Raw genomic sequence first — 20,233 nt, 5'->3', positions numbered from 1 at the left:
TCTATTCTAAGTGCAATCATTTACTAGCAGCTTTGAAAGCACATGACACCCCAAGACATGCTTACTTAGGTAAATAGTGTTAAATTTGAAAGAAGACGAAGTAATAATTCGCCGGTCAAACAATTCAAAAGCTCATGAAACACTTGTCAAGCCGAAAGACTTTTTAAGTTTAAAGCATTTAAGCTGTGCCAATATATGTTCTGTTGAAATAGTACAATCATATGGGTTGATAGTTGAAATATATTTCAAGTAGCACCAATTTGCCAGTGATCCAGTGCTCCAAACACTCAATCTTAAACATTCGCCCTTTTTTCTGGTGCGTATTTTAGTTATCTCTTTCACCTCTTAAGTGATGCCATCGAGCATATCAACATAAACTGCATTTACCTAGACACAGCCCTACATATGTTTCGCTCTGCTGCATACAATGATAATGATAATGATAATCATCATCATCATTATCGTCAAAGAGCTGGTGTTTTTATGCAAATGCTAGTTAATGATGCTGCTGAAAACTTGCAAACCCAAAAAAAAAAATTTCAATTTGGAAAGAGATACGCACATGTGCGATATTTCATGCAACATGGCAGCTTAACAACAAACAACAAACTGTTGCAAGCGCTTCCGGAAGCTGCTGCTACACGTTGCCCATGATGCGCAGTTGTTGCTGATGTTGCTATTTGCTATTGTTGTTGCATTTATTGAAGCGCAACAGCTACAACGTTGCTGAATGCAGCATTTGTCTTCGTTTGCTTGTATTTTATTTTTTTTTTGTCTGTTGTCTTATGTCGATTATACGATTGTGTCAAAGAAAAAACAATCGGCTCTGCTGCCTAGCAGCCTTGTGGGTGAAAATTAGCAGCCCTGCCTTCCCCCTTCGCCCCTTTGCGTTTGCATATTTTGCATGTTTAATGAGCTGCCTCGAAAATTTATAGCCGCAAATTGATGCAGCCGTTGACAGGAACAGGAAAAGTGACGATGGCGATACCGACATAAAAAGTGAAAATGCGATTCACTGTTTCAACTAGTTTAAGTAGTTATTCACCGGTACTCCCCTCAATCCCCCTCTCTCCTTCTCTCATCTCCCATTTTCCTCTTACCATTGTGTGCTAAATTCGCTTCCTGTCATCATACATATTACTCATACGCACCGTTAACCCGCCAAATGCAATTGCCACAACTATCATATGAAGTGTCGTGTGTGTGTCGTGTGTGTGTGCTGCATATAATGAGCAGCGATTGGTTTTGAATCACTTGACTTGATCACAGCGTGTCTAAATTATGGCTAAATTAATTAATAATATATGCATTCGCATTCGGCGGGAAAAGTGAAAAGCGGCAAGCCAACCTAGTAGCTAAAACCCGCTGTGCGCTTCTGATTAGAGTGGCGAATGCAATTTCCTAACCTAAACCTCTTCTTGTATCTGTCTCTGTCTGTCTCCCTCTCTCTCTCTCTCCCTCTCGCTCTATCTCTCTTACTTTCTGGCTAACTAGCACGAACTGGAACTGTGGAGAGCGCTGCAAGTACGTTGCACGGATTGAATATGATTCCAATATGCAGCAATCATTCATTTTGTTGCATGTCTAAGAAGAGTTGCGAATTCTAGTTAAATTTTATAAATAATTTCTGTCAAAAATTTGAGAGTTGTGATTTCAGCAGTGATTTGCACTTTGACTCTTTTTAGTGTAATAGAAAATCGATTGTAAAATCACATTACTAGTTTCTGTAATGTTTTCCTTTTCCTTCTTTGCAGGCAGGCTTCTGGGTGCAGGTAATCGATGAGCTGCGACGCGGAGTACGTCTGAAGAAGCTAAACTACGAGCGGACGCCCATCGAATACGAACTGACGCCCTACGAAATACTAATGGGTGATATACGCGCCAAGTGAGTAAAAACAAATCAAAGACACAAGTTGGATAATTAGCCTATAAGCAAATCGCCAATAGTCAGTCAAATGGCGAATGAAAGAAGAACAAATCGTATTTACTTTGTAACCAATGCACTCATTCACAACTTGGCAACAGAGTATCAACATCGACTGCAACCGCAGCACAGACAACAACTAATCAATAAACTGACAAAAACACAAAAATTTCTCTTTCTTTCTTTCGTTCGACCGCAGAAAGTACCAATTGCGCAAGGTGATGGTGAATGGCGATATACCGCCGCGTGTCAAGAAGGATGCCCATGCGATGATCTTGGAGTTCATCAGGTCACGGCCGCCATTAAAGAAGGTGTGTGTTGCGTCCCCAATTCCCATACCCACTACAGAAACCAAAACGAATACCCAACATCTCTATTGACTATTATTTACCATTATTTATTACTATTTTTTATTACAAATATTTATTACTTTTCTTTTGTGTTCAGGCCTCGGAACGTCAGTTGGGCCCACCGCTCAAGTGTACGCCTTCACCCAGGGAACAGCTTATGGAGTCCATTCGCCAGGGCAAGGAGCTGAAACAAACACCGATGCCAGAAGAGCCACCTCTAAAGGAAAAATGTAAGTGAAATTCCGTTTGATCACACAAGTAATAATAAGTGAAGCTAACAAACAGAACTCAAGATATGAAAAACTTCAAGAATTCAATTTGGGACATAAGCAACATTCTCAAGAGATACTGGCTACACAGTTGTTTTTTAAATAATCGTTATCCAACTAACAATCAATTAAAAGAGGGAGAAAATTTTAACTTAAGCATAACTCTAACCTGTAAATTTCTAAATTGGAATGTGCAAATAAATTAATATCCGGATTCCGGAAGAAAGTATGACAAAAGATTGCCGATGTCAGATTATAGTTTGTATTAAGATAAGATTTTTAAATGAAATATTTACTTTCTTGGTTATCAGAAACCTCACGACTATTTGCATAAACTAAATTCAGCCAAGCTGTTATTTTTGAAACCTTTTTTTAAAGCTTTTTAATATTTAAAAAAACGAAATCGGCTCCAAAGAAATGTTCTATTGAATGAACGAATGACCAGACAAATTTCTCCAGCTTTTAATCAAAGAGCGCCTTTTCACCATACTTGGTGGGTGTGTTTGCCATTTTCGCTTGTGTTGTCATCAACGTTTCCCAAAATGCTAAACGCCAACCGCTCATAAATTGTTGTCATACACATGCTGTGGTTATTCTGTCTGTCTATCTATCTGTCTGCTGTCTGTCTGTCTGCCTGTCCGTCTGTCTGTCCGCTGTCTTCGTCTTCTGCTCAAATAAATAAAGAAAGAAAAAACTTGTTAGCCACGAAAAGTTTTCACTGCACTTGTCGGCGATGTCCCATTGTCCGCCCCTGTCTAACTCTATTCCCTCCTTTCTCCCACCGTCTGTCTGCCTGCCTGCCTCAATATCTGCCTGCCTGCCTGCCTGTCTGTCTGTCTGTCTGTCTGTCTGTCTGTGTTTGTGTTTGCTTGGCCAATTGCCGTTGCTGGCATGCGCATGCCAGCATAGATCAAAAACGGCAACATTTTCCAATCGCCTCTGCTGAAGGAAGCGTGCAAAATTGTGACACACAAAGATAGCGCGACGACGTCGTCGTCGAAGATGAAGAAGCAGCAGCAGTAGCAACCGGCGCAACACGACAACCTCAAAGACGATGACAACAACAGCAACAACAGCAACAATAACAACAACAACCGCAAATGATGATGATGACAACGACGCCGACTATGACTCTGGTCTTCGACACCGGCGCTATATTTGTTTGTCTGCTTTGAGCTTTGTTTGTTTGTTTGGCTCTGCAATCCGCTGCATTCGTTCGTTTATTCACAAGACAGACACGCAGCCAGACAGTGTTCGACTGAGACAAGCGCGTGTTGTGGTTGCTCAATTCGAGATGTGTGTGAACTGAACGAACCGTTTGCATAGCACACCCACGTGCGCTGCCATCAAAATGTTCACTTTTATGCACCAGCCTAAAAGCATGCATCAATTTTTGTTAGACTGCAATATTTTTAGGGGTGTTTTCAATAAGTAGCCAGCCAAGCAGCCAAAGTACAGTAGTAGTATTTTGAGTCTATCTCAGCTCAAGGACTCTTAATCGTCGCAGGGTATGCAGATATAAAAGAAATCAATTAATATTCAAGCAAGGTCCTCTCGGCGCTCCTAAATGCTGAGAATATATCTCAAATGACGCACGAAAATATATTTCAATTACCGTTAAAAATAAATTGCTGTTTAAAAATAGATTCAAAGTTTGCCAAGGCGCTCATTCAATTTCATTAGCAAATTGAAAACTTTCATAATAATCTATCGAACAGCTTTACGCTTTCATCTTCAGATGCGCTCTTTGTGTGTGTGTCCCTTAAAATGCATACGTCATCAAATGCCGCCTGCCCATCGCAACTAATGACGTAACAACGGCAATAATATAGCGGCTTGACGCTTTTAAATGTTAAATGTCAAAACAAAACAAAGTCTGTGCTCGCTCTTTCTCTCTTCGTGTAATCCGTGACACTCGCTCTCTTTGCTCTCTCGCTCTCTTTGGTTGACGCATGCGCTTAGCGCATAAAGCTTTTTGAGCTTGAGCAAATGCGTGGCTGAGACACAGTCGACAGTTTCGTGTTAAGCTTCTGCGGTGTCGCTACGGTGTTGTTGTGGGCTGGCGTGGACAGCGGGCGACGCGTGGCGCGACTGAAAATGAAAACGGCCTGATTAATATGTTTAAATGAAAAATGCCCGCGACACAAGAGTAGTCAAAACTTCCGACAGTTAGTCACTCAGTCAATTAATCAGACAGATGATGCACAGACACACACACGCACACCCTCAGAAATGGAAGAACAACAACAACTGTCAGCCCTACTCTAGTGGGGTGGTTGGTTGCCTGTCGGATCGATAGCCCGAATGCAACCGTGCATGAGTAAAAAAGGAATTTTCAAGCAAGTCTAAGAGAGAGTGAGAGAGAGGAGTTGGCACAACAAAAGTGATTCTCAAGTGTTGTGTCTGTGTGTGTGAGTGTGTGTGTTGCAAAGTGAAACTGGAGCAACAACTCCGATTGAGCCAGGCAGCAGCAGCAGCAGCATTACGGAGAGGGGGCGGAAGTGTTGCAAGTGTTGCACACGGCATGCAAGGCAAAGTTGAAGCCAACAACTTTCTTAGCCAAAACAATAAACACTCGCTCACTGCACAAATGGATGCCAAACAAACGACGCCCAGTGCCAAGCGCTCAACGGCCGCCGCCGTCTTCAAATCGCATCACATTGTACGCAACGCGGATATCGTTGATGTTGCCAGCGATGCGTCGCTCTATTGCGGCACAGAAACGGAAACTGACACAATTGCAACACACTCCAAATCCCAGTCGCAATCGCAGTCGCATTTGCAGTTGCAGTTGCATTCACAGCCACAGCCAACGCCACGTGCTGCACCGCGTGCTGCTTCGGCAACCGCTGTCAATCCGCCAACACCCAAGCCGCGTCAGGCTGTCAAGCCATCAAAAGGTAGCAGCATTATTTTGACCTGGTTTCAATTTTGGCCCAGTTGACTGGAAAAAGTGGGAGAGGGTGCAGGGGTGCACGGGTGGGAGTCTGGGGGCACTTGGAATTGCTTTCGAGGTTATCCTATGCATTTAAGGAACAACACACTCAAATCGAGGCTATTAAAACGGCTTGCAACAAGAAAATAACAACAGCTATTAGATGTTTCGACTAAAGGCTTTATTCAGGGTTATAGGTTTGGGACTTTGGGAATTACTTATCTGAAATCTTACGTATACGACTATATATCTTGGCAAGTCCTCCAGCGCAAATTGCTTACTGGTTTTGCGTTGTCATTTAGATATTATCTGGATCTAGACTGGATAAACAGCTTTACTTGATTTTCAACAGGTTTTTCAAATGCATCCTCCTCATCGAGTCCTGTGCAAAAATTAAGTTTATATTAACAAAAAATTCCCTCCGTGTGATACACAGTAATCGCAAATAACCCGTTGACCCCATATGGAGCTGCTCGAATCATGAAATATGCTCTGTGTGTTTATTTCCCAAGCATTTTTACGAGCATTGCACAAGCGGAAGAAAACGTTTCACGAGTAGAACCATTAAATGCCTTAACTTAACTGTTTGTTGAATACTACTAACAAAAAGAAGGAAAAAATAAAAATAAAAACCGACAGTAAGATGACAAGTAAAAGCAGCTCGAGACATTGTCTAATTGCCAACCCAGTGGCGGGCAAAGGGCGATTTTATGCAGCTGGTTACGCTCTAGACCCCCTTGAGTGGTAAAGTGGCGGGTAAGCAGCGGCAGAGTCATCGGCTTGGGTAACTTACGTGTAGTATGTAATCTAATCAAAATAGCTCACAATGAGAAAGACGGAGACCCATTTTCTCACATGTCATTAATTCACTTTTGCTTTAGATCTGTGACTTACATGTGTGCTTCTGCTTCTGCTTTTGTTTTTTGCAGTGCTTCCAAATTCAACAAACGCGACGTTGTCACGATCCCGGCAGCGACTCATCAAAGTGGATTTCTCAAAGTTGCAGGTGAGTTTTCGAACATGTTGCGACACACGCAAGATTCGATTATACAATTTGAAACACCGCCAGGACGACGAGCATATCTTCGATGAATCCAGCATCAGCAGCAGCACAGCATCCACAGCTGCCGCGCATCTCGCCGAGCTGCATCGCTACTCACAGCCCAAGATGCCGCCATATCCGATCGGTGGCTATATGCTGGCCAGCCAGGCGAGACATGATTCTGCAGCGAATGCGATGCTAATGCGACCGAGACGCACAAGTAAGTATCGATGATGACAATGATATAATAATACGATATGCGATATGCGATAAAAATACTAAAAATATATATATATAATGTGCACAAGGTATGAAGGAACTAGTTCTCTTTAACCCAAGAAGTTTTCAACTGCAATTTATCGTTGTGCTTAAACGTAGAAACTTTAACTGTATCAAGCAAAGTTATAGCTTTTAGTTAAAGTTATCTTCTTTTTATTATAAACTTATTGTTTTACTTAAAATATAGAGAAATACAAGTCAAGGTTTACCTAAGACTGTCAACGTCACAAAAATAACAGCATATAATTTGAGGACAGATAACTTGAAACCCTCAACTAAGTATAAATAAAATAAATAATTTCTTATTTAGATTGAGGTATCTCAATTAAGGCACATAATTTGCTTGTTCATGGTTCATAATGATCACCTATTAAGAGTATTCGCTGTAATTTGAGTTGATTTAGTTGCGACCTCTTTAAATTTGTCGATGGACAATTGAAGGGCATATTAAAAATAATAAAACAAGTTTTTCATTCAAATTTCAGTTGAGTAATCTGCTCTGAAATATCGTATCAATTTCAATACCTTTCGAACTTGTAATGATAATTCTCGGATTGATATTAACGATCTTCTTACCTCCGTACTTTGTGGCACACTTCTAAAATAGTATATGCTTTAATATATATGACGCGGTTTTTGTTTATTTTGATTTTAATTTACAACTTTTTTATTTCTTACTTTTTCCACCCTTCCCCAAAAAAAAAAAAAAAAAACCCACAAAAATCTTAACTTTGCGAAGGTATTTGATCGTTTGTTTAATTATGGTCTATTCGCTGATTAATTTGATTTTTTTTATGATTTTGATAACAAAATCAAATGTATTATATTTTGCCAAACGCACTAAGAACAAATGAGAACCGACTTATAGAAGATGATATATATAATTGGTTGGTTGGAAGACAGTTGGTGTGGGAGCATTCTGATGACAATTGATGCTGGTTATGGATATGTACACACAGACACACACAACCGCACACACACACACAGACACACACACACACACACAACAAGATGCAAAATAATCTCGAAATATTTGTTAAATACAATACACACCGAAAGACAAAATAAAATAATAAAATAAAATAGAAAACACACTTTTTGCATGACAAACTTTATTTTGAAAAATGCAAACTAACATTTTGGCTTCAAAAGCAATGTGATTTAAATTTATATTTATACTTTCCATTTTCAACTTTGAAAATAACAATAAAATTCGCTTAAAAATCAAAAACAAAAACCAAAACACTTTGCACTTGCTGCCCAAAACTATGCAATGCGTTTTATTGTTTTGCTGGGCAGAGGAGCAGCAGCCACAGCCGCAACAGCAGCAGCAGCAGCAAGAGCAAAAACAGCAGCCGCAGCAGCAAGCACAAGTTTGTACGCAGGACGATTATCACAGATACTTCGATAATGCCTTGGAATGTAAATATGCAAGCAATCTAAAGATTTACTTCGTTTCTAGCTGCTTCTGCATGCATTGTCTACATATTCGATCCATTTCAAATTGAAACCATAACCCAAATGCATAAGTCAACCATAAACATAAAAATAAGTTACTTCATTCAAATATCTAATTGTGATTTGTATGTTCAGTTTTACATCACTCTAAATAGATGATCTCGTTTGGAACTGATTAAAACCAAGTTTTTAATGAAATCATCAAGCCCTATCCTTGCCGAGGATTCGTTAATTAAGTTATTTATAATCTGTGATGAACAACCACTTAAAGCTTGTAGAATCATAAATTAATTCATAAGTAATTCTCTTCTACCATTTTCCTAGAACTTTGAAATAAGTTTTAAATCAAATTTCGCTTAACACTTAAGTCCAGCTTTTATTAACCATGGCATCAGCTTTAAAACTAACTAAATAGTAGTGCACATATAAATAGTTCTCAAGCTAAACCCCAAACATACACATACATCTATAAACATACTCTCAAAAGTCCTTTCGACCCTCGTCCACTCGCTCGCTTGCTTGCTGTACAAATTGTGAATGCCTCGCTTTCTTTCTCGTTTCTCGTTTCTCGATTCTCGTTTTCACTGTCGCTTGCTCTACTTTATTCGCACATATCCATACATATAATGCATACGCAATGTTGACTGACCTTCAGTGGCGCATTATAAGTGATGACAACAACTTCTCTCATCATCATCATTTTTCTTCTACAGCCTATGACCTGGCCACCCAGTGCGAATCGAGACGCGCCTCGCTGCGTCGCCACACCATCGTGGGCTGTCAGAGCAACCTGGATGAGACGCACTCGATGCCTCCCACTCGTCCCGAGTCTCGTCAATCGAATGACGTAAGCAGCGCGTCCAAGGAGGTAGCGTAAAAATTGCTTTGCCCTTTTTGACGCATACATTAACCTTGTTCCTGTAATTTTTCTCACCTGTTCAGCATTTGAAGCAGACACCCGATGCGCCACAGTCGCTTGAACAGCAGCACCAACAGCAACAGCAACAGCAGCGACGTGAAATGTCTGGAACTGGAGCTGGTGAAACGGCGTCGCATTCAACATCCTCGCTTGGCCCATGGAACAAGTCCTTTATGGACAAACAGACCTGGATGGAACGTGGTGATGATCGTCTGTCTGTCACACTGGCGGAGATCGTCCACATACGTTCCGTCATGACGAAGGCCGAGCTGGAGAGCCTGCCCATGGATGTGCGCGTCAAGGAGGATGTTGAAAAGCGTCGTGTCTGCTTCCTGTGCCTCCGCACACGCTTCTCCTTCTTCGGCCCCTACGGCATCCAGTGCAAGCTCTGCCAGCGCACTGTCTGCACCAAATGTTACACCAAGATGCGCATACCCTCAGAGCATTTTCGCAATGTGCCCCTGGTGCTGATCTCACCCTCGCTGCTGTCCAGTCCGGCCAGCTCGAGCACACCATCGCCATCGCATCACGCTGCCCACCATTCTGCGCACTCCTCATCGACGGGCAACATCATGGACGATCAGTTCCCCAAGTCGCTGATCGAGCGCCTACTGCGTTCCGAGTCAGATCGCAAGGTGAGTCCAAGCAGCTTATGTATAACTTGAGCAAGTGAAATTTATGCTACTCTTAAGCGAGAATATTAATGTTAAGTTTAAGATGAATCTCTCAATGCGTGGCAAAATTATGATACCCTCTGCAGCGAGGTAAAATAATGTGTCCATCTCAATTAATGTACAACTTGATCGTAGCTGTTACTTATTGTATTATATCTACTCGTCACAGACTCGCAGCACAGTGGGCAGTGCACCCTCGTCACCCAAGCACCAAAGATCAAACATGAGCACGCCGGGCATCAGTGTTGGCCCCGGCTCAACGGCCGGCGCTGCAGCCGCTGCAACTGGCCAGGCCGTGGAGGCGCTGCACGATCAGCAATCCATGTCCGCCTCCTACTCGGCGGCGATGCGACCGTCTGGTGTGCAGCAGTACCAGCAAAAGCATCAGCAGCACTACAACAACGTCATGTCGCGCAGCATGGAGGGACCACGCAGCCTGCCCGTGCAGAGTCCGGCCTATCGACCGCTCTCCAACAACAGCACACTCGAGCGCAAGTAAGCGAAACGCTCGTGAATCAATTCTAGCCCAAACAGTTACTAATCCTCATCTCTCTCGTCTCTCACCCTTTAGATCGCGTTTCTCGCGCGGCTTTGCGCTATTCTCGTCGGGCAGCCATTTGGCACAGACGCAACAGGATCAGAAGGAGAATCTGCGCGGCGAACAGGTGACCGTCTGCAACGATTGCCAGGGCCTGGTCAACGAGATCACCAGTTCGGTGAAGCAAAAGCGCAGCTCGGCGCGCAATCGGACGATACAGAATCTCACGCTGGATCTGACGCCTGTCTGGAAATAAACTAACAGATTACCAGTAAACAGGCAGCCTGCAAAACTTCAAACAGAAAAACTAACATATATATATATAGAAATATAAAAATTATGCATATTTTGGATGGACTGTTGTATACATAAGATTGAGAAGAAGATACAGATACAGGCAGAGAGCCAGATAGAAGAACAGGTTAAAGCGACCGCCTGGAAATCGTTGTAAATCGTTAGCCTAGTGATAAGTAAAAAACAAAACAAAAACAAAAAACGTAGCAAAAAACAAAAGAAACAAAAATCGCAACGCTGTATATTTCTTCTTCCGACTAGAGACTAGCTTGAGCGCGCACCCCACCATAAAAATACAAAATTCGTACATATATACAATACCGATACTACACCTACACCTACACACACACATACACATATAAAGATATAGGTAAAGATAAACCGTGCGATATGCGTTAAGCTGTACGATGTCGTTGTTTGTAATTGTTTCATTGATGTATAAATGTTGATTAAGTCTCGTATAACTCGTATCTACGTATAACAAACCTAAACAAAAACACCCGAACAATACAATATACAATATAATACAACAAAATATTACTACATTAGCAGATATAATTATATATATATATATATAGTTTATGATAATTATTCAAATCCAAAGCACTCCACAGCTTATGCCTTCGATTTCGCATGAGCTACGACGATTGAATCCTTAAGTTGCTAAAAGACAAAATTATGAATAAAAAAATCTTGTGAATTATGTGCTTGCACAGATCTGTATCCTTTTTGTTTCGTTTTTCCACGTGGAAAACTAAAAAAGTTCGTATTGTTTTTTTTTTGTTTCTTTCATTTAAGTATCCCGACTCCCAGAAAATTGATTTAAACTATTCTCATATTCCATACTAAACTATCCATAAATAATTATAAATTGTGACTAGTTTAAATATAAATATAATTTTACACCTAATTGCAATTATAAAATAGTTAAATTTCAAGAAGAAAAAAACAAATTTTGAAAATTTTATGTTTCTTTTTTTGCGTATTGTAATTTGTAAATGCATTTAATATTTGTAATTTATGAAGTTTATATTAGTTTTTATTGTTTTTAAGTTGAATTATATGTATGTATATTGATATTGCGATCATTTAACAAAAACAACACACACACACACTAAAAAAATAAAAACTACTAAGAGAAAATAGATTTCCGTTCGATTATTTCGATCTGTTCGTTGGATATATACAAAACCCGTTATTTATCTTTTATATGCAGGTTATTTATTCTTGATGGTTCGTAAGTTGTTTAAATCTATACTCTAAAGGTAAATTAAAATATGTATTAAATTTACATATTAAAGAGTTACAAAACTATTTTCTTGGAGAATACATTTCAGCTCAAGTGGCTTTAATGCCTAGGTGGCTTATGCTCATACATATGTATATGCACATATTACTTGAAATGATAATTAAACTTTTCTGTTATTTGGTCCGACGATGGAGCTGCTCAAATACAATTTAACATTGTTGATTACAAACTGTTTTTTTTTATTTTTTTTTTTAATTTCGTTAAGCAAAGAAAACAAAAAATGTTCAGTAAATAAAATAAATAAGAGTTCCTCTCATATTATGTAAACTATACACATTTCACACGAGACATTTGGATCTCAGACTTATGCTTAATGTTACTGGAAATCAATCTAGTAATATAGTAGCAATTGGATGTCACAAAATCAATTTGCTTAAAGCTAACAACTAGAACTAACATTTTTCATTTGCATATCATATGGAGTCTAGCAAAGATTTTGGGAGCCACACTACTCGGAGCGCTGCTTCTTGCTGTGGCTCCGATTGTCGTGTCCGCCGTGACGCTTGCGTCCAAAACGCTTGTTGTTCTTGCCACGTGAGAAGTCGCGGCGCTTCTTCATAAATTCAATGGCCTTATCGAGGAACTCTTTCTCTTCCTCATCGTTCGCCTTTCGCAGGGTTAGGGAGACTTCATCGTTGAACTTAAGCTGTAAAATAAAAAGGAATCAGTAACCGAAAGGGTGGCAGTAGTGAGTCTGATTGAGATGGAAATACCTTGGCATCCTCCACTTTGGCAATGTATTTCTCGGCGGCATCCGCCTCTGTGAGACGAACGGAGCCCTTAGTGTCGCCCTTGTTGAACTCAATGTAGGCAATATCAAAGTCCTTGACCTTTTCGAAGGCTTCGCGTATCTCCTCGCGTGTAACAGTATCGGGAGCACCCTCGAACACAACAATTGCATTCTTAGGCAGATCAATTTCTGGCTCAGCTTTAGCCTCCTTCTTTAGTTTGCGTTTCTCATTCTTCTTCTGGTATTCCTCCTGTTTCTCCTTCAAATAATCAACTTGCCACTTGCGCAGCAGCTCGCGCTCCTTGTAGACAATCTTGTCCTTGGCCAGGAATTCACTCGCCTGTTCCTTCTTCTCAAATGTGACGAAAATGCTGCCCTTGAATTTGTACGACTTGGTGGGTTTGTCATAATGTTTGCGCATCGTTACATTAACCACCTTCTCATAGGCGCTGACAAAATCGAGAATTTCGGTCATTTGCGAATCCAATGGGAAACCCTTCGCGTAGGCGGTGCGCTCCTGAATCTCTTTGCGACGCTCCTCATTGTGTTCGGGTATGGGCCGTTCGGTGTGACGACGCAAGCTTTGCTTATCCTCGCTGATCTCTACTAGCCCCTCGCCCGATTTGTTCAGTGCATTGACGATCTCATCGAAGTCTGTGGTGAGCGCTGCCAAACGTTTAAATGTGACCAGCACGGATAGCGGCACCCATCCTCCCTCGTTCTTTGTGATCTGTTCACTGAGGAACTTGTCGCGATGCAGATTGGCATCGCCGAAATAGTACTCAACCTGCCGAATGATTGCGCGCTCCTCTTTGCTGTTCTCATCGGTTGCGGGTGCCGCCGATTCGTCTTCTTCTTTTTCGGCATCTCCGTTTTTGCCGGCTGCGTTGGAATCTTCAACTTTTTCCGCCTGTTTTACATCGGCGATAACTTCAGCACTTGTAGTTTCTGCAACATCGGCCATTATAATATTCTTTTCGTTTAATTCACTTTTCTTATTTCGAGAGAAAAAAAATAAACTGAAATGTGCTGCAACGCTAAACACGTGTGCGTCGGACCGCAATTGAGTTGTAAAACAATCGATGGCACGCTTATCGAACGTATCGATAGTAGCGCACATATCGGACACAATGTTAAGGTTCTGTTAATCAAACAGTTTGAATTGCAACATTTTTAAATTTTATTATAAGATCATTGTCATTTGAAAATGTGTTTGACAATAAAATTCATTAGATAATTGTTATAATTCGGCCTTAGCGGCAATTTGTTAACATTATAGTCATTTGAAATTATTTAGTTCTTAGCATATTTAAGATTTAGTTTTCGCATTGCAATGCGTTCCTTCGATTCCAATTTAAGACGCGTCAAACGTTCGTTTGAATCTATCTCAAAGAGTCTCAGATCCAATTCTCTTTCGCGCAGTCGAAGCTCCATTAATTTCAAGTCGTGCTCAGACGTTGCCTTTTTTGGTGGATCAATTATCGCTGGATCTGCGACCAGCCTGTCTTCGTTCGGCTCCTCAACTTCAGTTGACGTGGGAGCAGTTGAGGAAACATTAATATCATTATTCTCGCATCCGAAGTCATCGGCGATGCTGGTTGCTCTGCCGGACTGCGAAGGAATCACTTCAGCTGGATGTGGATTGTTTTCCTCGTCTGGTTTGCTAAAAGTATGCTCATTTGGCGACGCACTCATTGCTTGATTAGCGCTGATTAATTCATCTTTGATTATAAATGGCATAAGACGTATTTTGTCAGGGGCTTCGGCATCCGTCGATGTGGGCAATTGAACAAAAACTGTGTTTGAGGCTGAACAGCATTCGGACATGTTGTCAGCCAAGTCAGATGACATTGCTTCAACTGTTTCCGTTGTATTTGGACTAACCGATATGTTGCCGATCCTTTGATATATTGTGCTCCTTCGACGCTTGCGGCTGGTGTTCTTGAAAAGATCATGCAACTGTCTGTAATAGGGACTGACTTTCAGCACTTCCTTCAGGGGAAAATCTCGCTTGGCCGATATTAAGTCTTTCGCCTTTTGGTATCCTGATAACATGCTGTTCACCTTATTGCGCAACTCTATCTGACTTGACGTCAGTCCCAGGTATTGGTTCATCGTCTTATAGTAGATAACACCGTTGGGTTGCTCGAACGGATGCTCTCGAATGTAATCCAATATCTTTTCGCAGTCTTCCGAATTCCACTTGCGACGATTTTGCCATTTTTTTCTGAGTGCCATGTTAATGCCAGGACAGTCAACCACTGACTGAATAGCTCAAGGATGCAGTATCTTCTTCTTATAAGTAGGCCAATTTACCTTAATAAAATGCATTTAGGTAGAGGATTACTTATTGTAAACCTTGCTACAACATAAAAAGAAAACTGAGCTGTTTCCTTTTTTATTTAGAATAGTTTATTACCTATTAATGTATATACATACCTGTGTTTATTTGAGACTTTAAGGTATATATCTGTGATTTATTATGCTATATTCACTTACAAGAAGCACAACATTTCTGATACCTCCGTTGCAGCTGCAGCATCAAGGGAAAGTGAATTGTGAAAAGATAAACAGTTTTTCAGCACTGGAAGTCGAAATAAGTTATCGCATCGCAGTTGCATTTAGGTAGATTTTTTGCCAATTTTAACAATTCTCAATTTGTGTATACAAATATTTTCTGTTGGTTTGAAAAGTTAGACTTGTTTGTTTATTAATTAATTAGTGCTGGCGATATAGATGAAAATCTAGTGCAAGAAATATCGATATACATGAAATCGAATCGATTTAGCTTATTTGTAACAAATTAGATTTCTTCGACAAGACGAAAGAGTTGATGCTGCGTCTCTGGAATAACATTGAAAAATTTTTTATAAATAATTTGATCCTGTCGGCCGGCATAGTTGCGCTGGATCCAGGTGTGATCCCAGTTCGGATCGATAGGCTCACAGCTAATAATAACTCTGCCATGCTCCATAGCAAACAAAGTGCCATTGCGTCCAAAGCCAACCTAAAAAAGCGATTTCTCTCAATCAAAGTGTAACCACTAATAGTGTTTATCACTTACATTTAGGCCGGGATGAAAGCGCGTCGTCAGTTGCGTGGCCAAAATGGTGCCATGGGAAACGTAGTGGCCGTCAAGAACTCGCCATCCACGATGTTTTGGACGTGGATGCCCCTTTTTGTTACGCGTGCTGCCGCCGGTTTTCTTGCTGGCATTTCGTATCGTTGCTACGCGAATCATGAAAGCTGTCAAGTTATTTGTTTAGCATACGTTAAGCATGCAACTTACTTAGCAATGGTTGGTCAGCCTTAAGACACTGTAAGGAGAGTTTTTGCATTATATTAAACGACATTTCTATTTGTTTTGACTCCCGATCAACTGTTTATGCAACTGGGCAACAATGTGACCACACGTAGCTATCGGGCCAATGCCTTGAAATCGAAATACCGCCACAATGAATCAATAACCAGTGCTGCTCTAATAAGCAGTGAATAATAATTATCGCTCAACAGCTGGCGCGAACAGTACATGTATATTTTATGCCGGTTTGGTTTGTTAAAAAATAATGGAGACAGCTGGAGAAGTGCCAGCACCACCTGGACAGATGAACAACACTGCACTTCGCCATAAGATACGAGAGTATGCGCGACAACAGCGAAAAGATTTGCGCACGAATACGACAGATGCGTTGCGCTTTGGCTTGGGGCAAATCAAGGATAAAATTATGGAGTTGGAAAATCTGGGAATTAAAGATGTACAGGGGATGGCGGGTCGCATTAAGCGGCGAAAGCATGCCGATACCAAGGACATGTATCGTTTGAGCCACGCCTTCTTGCAGGGCAATGACAATATCAACGCCTTTGCTGAGGTTCAAGGCGCAACCCAAGTGATAATTAAAGAGCTTACAGGTAAGTCAGATACAGGAGAACACAACCCAAATTGTCTCTCTTATTCCCTTTCTCATTTCAGGTACCCATGTGCAACATCAGATTGAAGCTGCCGAATGCTTGTGCAACTTTTCCTTAGGCGATGCGCATGTCTGTGAGAAGATTACCACTATGGCGGGCAGCTACCTGGTGACCCTTTTGAATAGTCAGGAGCCGCGCTTGAAGCGCAGTTGCCTCTGGACATTGGCCAACATTATAGCCACATGCAGCAAGTCGGCCAAAACATTGCTTCAAATGCAATTGGCAACCAAATTATGGAAAATGTATACGACATCTTCGAGCGACATCGACGCCTATCAGGAGGATACTGGCATTTGCTTATATTTAATTGCCAATCATGCTGCGTCCTCCATTACCACTGAGGATCGCCGTCACATTGCTAGGCACCTGCACATGAAGCAACCAACCGAGCCCGCTGCCGACTATTATATGTTCATCGTATTTCAGTTTGAAGTTGTTGGGCTGGAAAACAATTTGTGCTCGGCACATTTTCAGCATTTGTTAAATTACTTCATGGATAATCTGAAAACGAATCTCAGCACATCCACCGGCAAGTTGCATATTATCTATGGAGTGCGTGTGCTTGCCAACATGTTTGCCACTCGCCCATTAATTGGCAGATTAGACTCGCAGGCGGATCAGCTTGTGAGCACATTGAACCAACTGTTTGCCTTAGGAGACGCCGGTCTAACCATGGACCTGATGCAACTATTGAAGAATATAGTTGATGCTCAATCGATGGATAACGATTTTCTGCTGAAACAGATTTGTGTCTATGCTTCGCCAGTCATAGTTAATAGTTGTTAAAATTTTAATTTATAAGCATCTGCTCAGCTTGTTTCAAGTATTTTCAAGCCTCTGTTTAATAAGTGGTAAATTTTGATTTATTATTCTCTAGGGTGGATAGCTGCCCCAAGATGAGATTGGATTCGAGGTTGTATGGATTAAATAAATACAAAATGGATTTATAAATAAATAATAATACTTATTATAATCAATATTGCCCGGGGCCGTTAGATGTGTACATACATTGAAATCAAGTAAAACATACATGACATAAATCATAGAAATTAAAAACTAAAACAAATTACAAAAATAAAAAATGCACGCGATGAATACAATCAATTAAAAATGTAAAACGATGTTTCAGACTTAAATAGGATATGGAATAATGAATATAAACTAGATTAAATTAAATATCATCTTCGAATAGGGCGATTATGCGACGCCGTTGAGCGTCGTCGTCTTTGGCATTGCTGACATTGCGTTGTTCGTTGTGATGAAGACCGTTGTGAATCTCCAGTTCGCTAACGGAGTCAAATATCAAGTTGCATTGGTTGCAACGTGCTGCCGACAAGGGCAACTGCGTGGCACTTGTAGGTGTCGCGGGCACAGGCGACTGTGACTGCTGATGGGGTGTGACAACGGCACGTTGCAACTTCTCTAGGAATGTGGCACGTGCCCGCTCCTCATGCACCAGCGGTGCAGCAGCAGCAGCTGTGCATCTTATGGGTATGGGCTTCTTTACCACCGGATTGGGCGTATTCTGTGAGTTGCGACTCTCGGAGCGCTCGATGGCATACAATACATTATTCTCAACGGTTATTGGAGTGTTGGTGCCACTGTTAAATGTTAGCAGGCCATTGCCAAAGACAGCATCGTCATTGAGAGAGGATACAACGCTATCCCAGCGATTTGGGAATTTTGCACTGCTTTCTGGAGTTGGCTCAAAAGTTTTTTCAGTGCTGCTATTGGTTATTTTAACCTGATTCAGTTGATCGGCCAACTGGGTGTCTATTGAATGTTCCTGCAACCAGGTGCAAGTCTTGTGCAACGCAAAGATCATTCGTCTGATGAACTCATGTGGTGATATCATCTTCTGGCGCTTGATCTCCAGCAACTTGTTTAACTCGGCCACAAAACTGAAAAACTGATGTTCCACACAATTGTCCAAATGCAATTGATGCGAATCTTCGTGCATATAGCGTTTGGAGCAGGCCGGACACTTGCGCTCCTTCCACATGGGTTCGGGTATGTTGACCTTAATGTCCTTCAACTGAGCCTGCTCCATGGGATCATCCTCCTCGAAATTCGTTTCACAGTAGTTATAGCAGTTCTTATCCTTGCGCGACAATGCATTCTCCTCATTGTCATCGCTAGAGGTGACGGCCGCGTAGTCCTCGTCCTCGCCAGTGCCATTACCGCTGCCACTGCCAGCGCTTGTCGATGGCAATTCCACTTTAGATGATCCCTGTTGAAATTATGTTATCATTTAGTAATGATATTAAATATTTTGTTGAAAAAAACAAGTAAGTATGCCCTAGTCGAGAGTGCAGACTTTTACATAGCTATTAATATTATAAAATCTAGTTTTAATACATTCTAAAATTCTGCTTTAAATGGATGTGTGCAAAAGCCAATGTAAGCAAATTAAGGATATCTTATTTTTTACATCCCATATATATATAATAATATTTAAAATTTGTTCATTGTGTAAAACAAAGCTTGGCAAAATGTTTAAAGAGTATTGAGTATTGTTTAAAGAGTATTGTGCAAATGAATGTAATATATTATATTTTAAAATGGAGGGAACAACTAAAGAGAGGATCATTCTTTAGTTGCTGTTGCTGGTAGGTGCATTATTTTAAAATTTTACTTTGATTATATTTCAAATAATAACACTGATCACGAAAGTCGAATAAGAAATTTTCATTGGTTGCATTGCTTGCTGAAATCGAGTAAGAAGGGTATGACAAATTTGATATACCTGTGTCGCATTTCGATGTTTAGCATACAAAGCGTTTAGGTAGCGTGATCGTCGTTCGTGGTTGCCGCATTGCTGGGGCGCAAACTGATTCAGCAATTTCTTGTGCACTTTGTCCGTCCTGTCCAGTTTCTGGGCGCTATTGTTGTTCAGCAGAAGATTGTGCACCGGTCGCTGCTCTACATAGCTCAGCTGGTCGGCCGTAAAGAGATCGCTTTCCTTATCCTTGTCCCCGTTGTTATTGATTGATTTCTGTTGGTACAACCCGATCAGCTTCAGGCTGAGTGCGTTTTTGATACACTGTTCGCGGAATGTTACGGCGTGTTTCAAGTACGATATGCACAAAGCACAAATGTACGACGGCAGTCCGTCGTCTGTAGAGTTCTGTAAATACGGAGAATTGAATGTTTAATGTGCCACGCATGCTGAAAATACGAAAAATACTTACCTTTAGTCCTGATGTCTCCTCGAGTAATACATTAATTGGCTTTTGATAGTTGAGAAACTCGTTTGTCGAGCCGTGCAAGTATGTGGGTATTTTGGCAAATATGTTGTAGTCTGCGGGGCTGCTACATATGCGACAAATATTTCCCCACGTCGTCATAGTCTCTTAAATTATGTATATCTTAATATTGCAAATATCAAAGCCAATTTGCGCTAGTCCAAACAAAACAACAGTACACAAAAATTACAAGTGTTGCTCTATCCGCATTATGTGCACAAAATATCTAAGAAACATTGCCATGTCTGGCAACTCTTTATGCTGACAGTATTTAAAGACTGCCACCAACATTAATATC

General features: G+C 41.0%; 5 protein-coding genes across 12 annotated transcripts in view; 2 read left to right on the top strand and 3 right to left on the bottom strand.

Annotated features, from left to right (window-relative positions):
- LOC6567164 (protein spire) overlaps positions 1–11,576 on the top strand; it is a 47,074-nt gene extending 35,498 nt beyond the window's left edge. The window contains exons 7-16 of one of the 5 annotated variants that reach the window (XM_032739171.2): positions 1,755–1,885; positions 2,124–2,235; positions 2,372–2,504; positions 6,408–6,484; positions 6,548–6,740; positions 8,099–8,221; positions 8,971–9,125; positions 9,200–9,811; positions 10,020–10,345; positions 10,422–11,570. In XM_032739171.2, coding sequence (XP_032595062.1) covers positions 1,755–1,885; positions 2,124–2,235; positions 2,372–2,504; positions 6,408–6,484; positions 6,548–6,740; positions 8,099–8,221; positions 8,971–9,125; positions 9,200–9,811; positions 10,020–10,345; positions 10,422–10,644 — 2,085 coding nt within the window. In that variant the 3' untranslated portion in view covers positions 10,645–11,570. Of the gene's footprint in view, positions 1–1,754; positions 1,886–2,123; positions 2,236–2,371; positions 2,505–2,567; positions 2,781–4,561; positions 5,444–6,407; positions 6,485–6,547; positions 6,741–7,538; positions 7,890–8,098; positions 8,222–8,970; positions 9,126–9,199; positions 9,812–10,019; positions 10,346–10,421 lie in introns of those variants that run through there. The other 4 variants (XM_032739172.2, XM_032739173.2, XM_032739174.2 and 1 more) reach the window with 4 other exon arrangements.
- Positions 11,577–11,885: 309 nt separating this feature from the next.
- LOC6567163 (la protein homolog) lies at positions 11,886–13,781 on the bottom strand. Its single transcript, XM_001993293.2, has 2 exons — positions 12,705–13,781; positions 11,886–12,637 (listed from the first exon to the last, which is right to left on the bottom strand). The coding sequence occupies exons 1-2, from the start codon at positions 13,683–13,685 to the stop codon at positions 12,440–12,442; spliced, it is 1,179 nt and encodes a 392-aa protein (XP_001993329.1). The 5' UTR covers positions 13,686–13,781; the 3' UTR covers positions 11,886–12,439.
- A 167-nt stretch (positions 13,782–13,948) lies between these two features.
- On the bottom strand, positions 13,949–16,103 carry LOC6567161 (50S ribosomal protein L27). 4 transcript variants are annotated; one of them, XM_001993291.3, is made up of 4 exons: positions 16,011–16,103; positions 15,786–15,949; positions 15,161–15,728; positions 13,949–15,083 (listed from the first exon to the last, which is right to left on the bottom strand). In XM_001993291.3, the coding sequence occupies exons 1-3, from the start codon at positions 16,072–16,074 to the stop codon at positions 15,525–15,527; spliced, it is 432 nt and encodes a 143-aa protein (XP_001993327.2). In that variant the 5' UTR covers positions 16,075–16,103; the 3' UTR covers positions 13,949–15,083; positions 15,161–15,524. The 4 variants fall into 4 exon arrangements, with proteins under 4 accessions (XP_001993327.2, XP_032595041.1, XP_001993328.1 ...); XM_032739150.2 differs by lacking the exons at positions 15,786–15,949; positions 16,011–16,103 and having other exon boundaries at positions 15,161–15,365; XM_001993292.3 differs by lacking the exons at positions 15,786–15,949; positions 16,011–16,103 and having other exon boundaries at positions 13,949–15,037; positions 15,161–15,365.
- Positions 16,104–16,227: 124 nt separating this feature from the next.
- LOC6567160 lies at positions 16,228–17,503 on the top strand. Its single transcript, XM_001993290.3, has 2 exons — positions 16,228–16,630; positions 16,692–17,503. The coding sequence occupies exons 1-2, from the start codon at positions 16,288–16,290 to the stop codon at positions 17,474–17,476; spliced, it is 1,128 nt and encodes a 375-aa protein (XP_001993326.1). The 5' UTR covers positions 16,228–16,287; the 3' UTR covers positions 17,477–17,503.
- Positions 17,504–17,530: 27 nt separating this feature from the next.
- Positions 17,531–20,129, bottom strand: LOC6566847. The gene is made up of 3 exons (XM_032739149.2): positions 19,882–20,129; positions 19,437–19,817; positions 17,531–18,920 (listed from the first exon to the last, which is right to left on the bottom strand). Exons 1-3 carry the CDS (start codon positions 20,035–20,037, stop codon positions 17,862–17,864), a joined length of 1,596 nt encoding a protein of 531 aa, XP_032595040.2. The 5' UTR covers positions 20,038–20,129; the 3' UTR covers positions 17,531–17,861.
- Positions 20,130–20,233: the final 104 nt, after the last annotated feature.

This window comes from Drosophila grimshawi, unplaced genomic scaffold (assembly GCF_018153295.1).
Source record: "Drosophila grimshawi isolate 15287-2541.00 unplaced genomic scaffold, ASM1815329v1 contig_1377, whole genome shotgun sequence".
Lineage (NCBI taxonomy): Eukaryota > Metazoa > Arthropoda > Insecta > Diptera > Drosophilidae > Drosophila > Drosophila grimshawi.
Note: the sequence above shows the minus strand (reverse complement) of the source record. Positions and strands in the feature narration are given on the sequence as shown.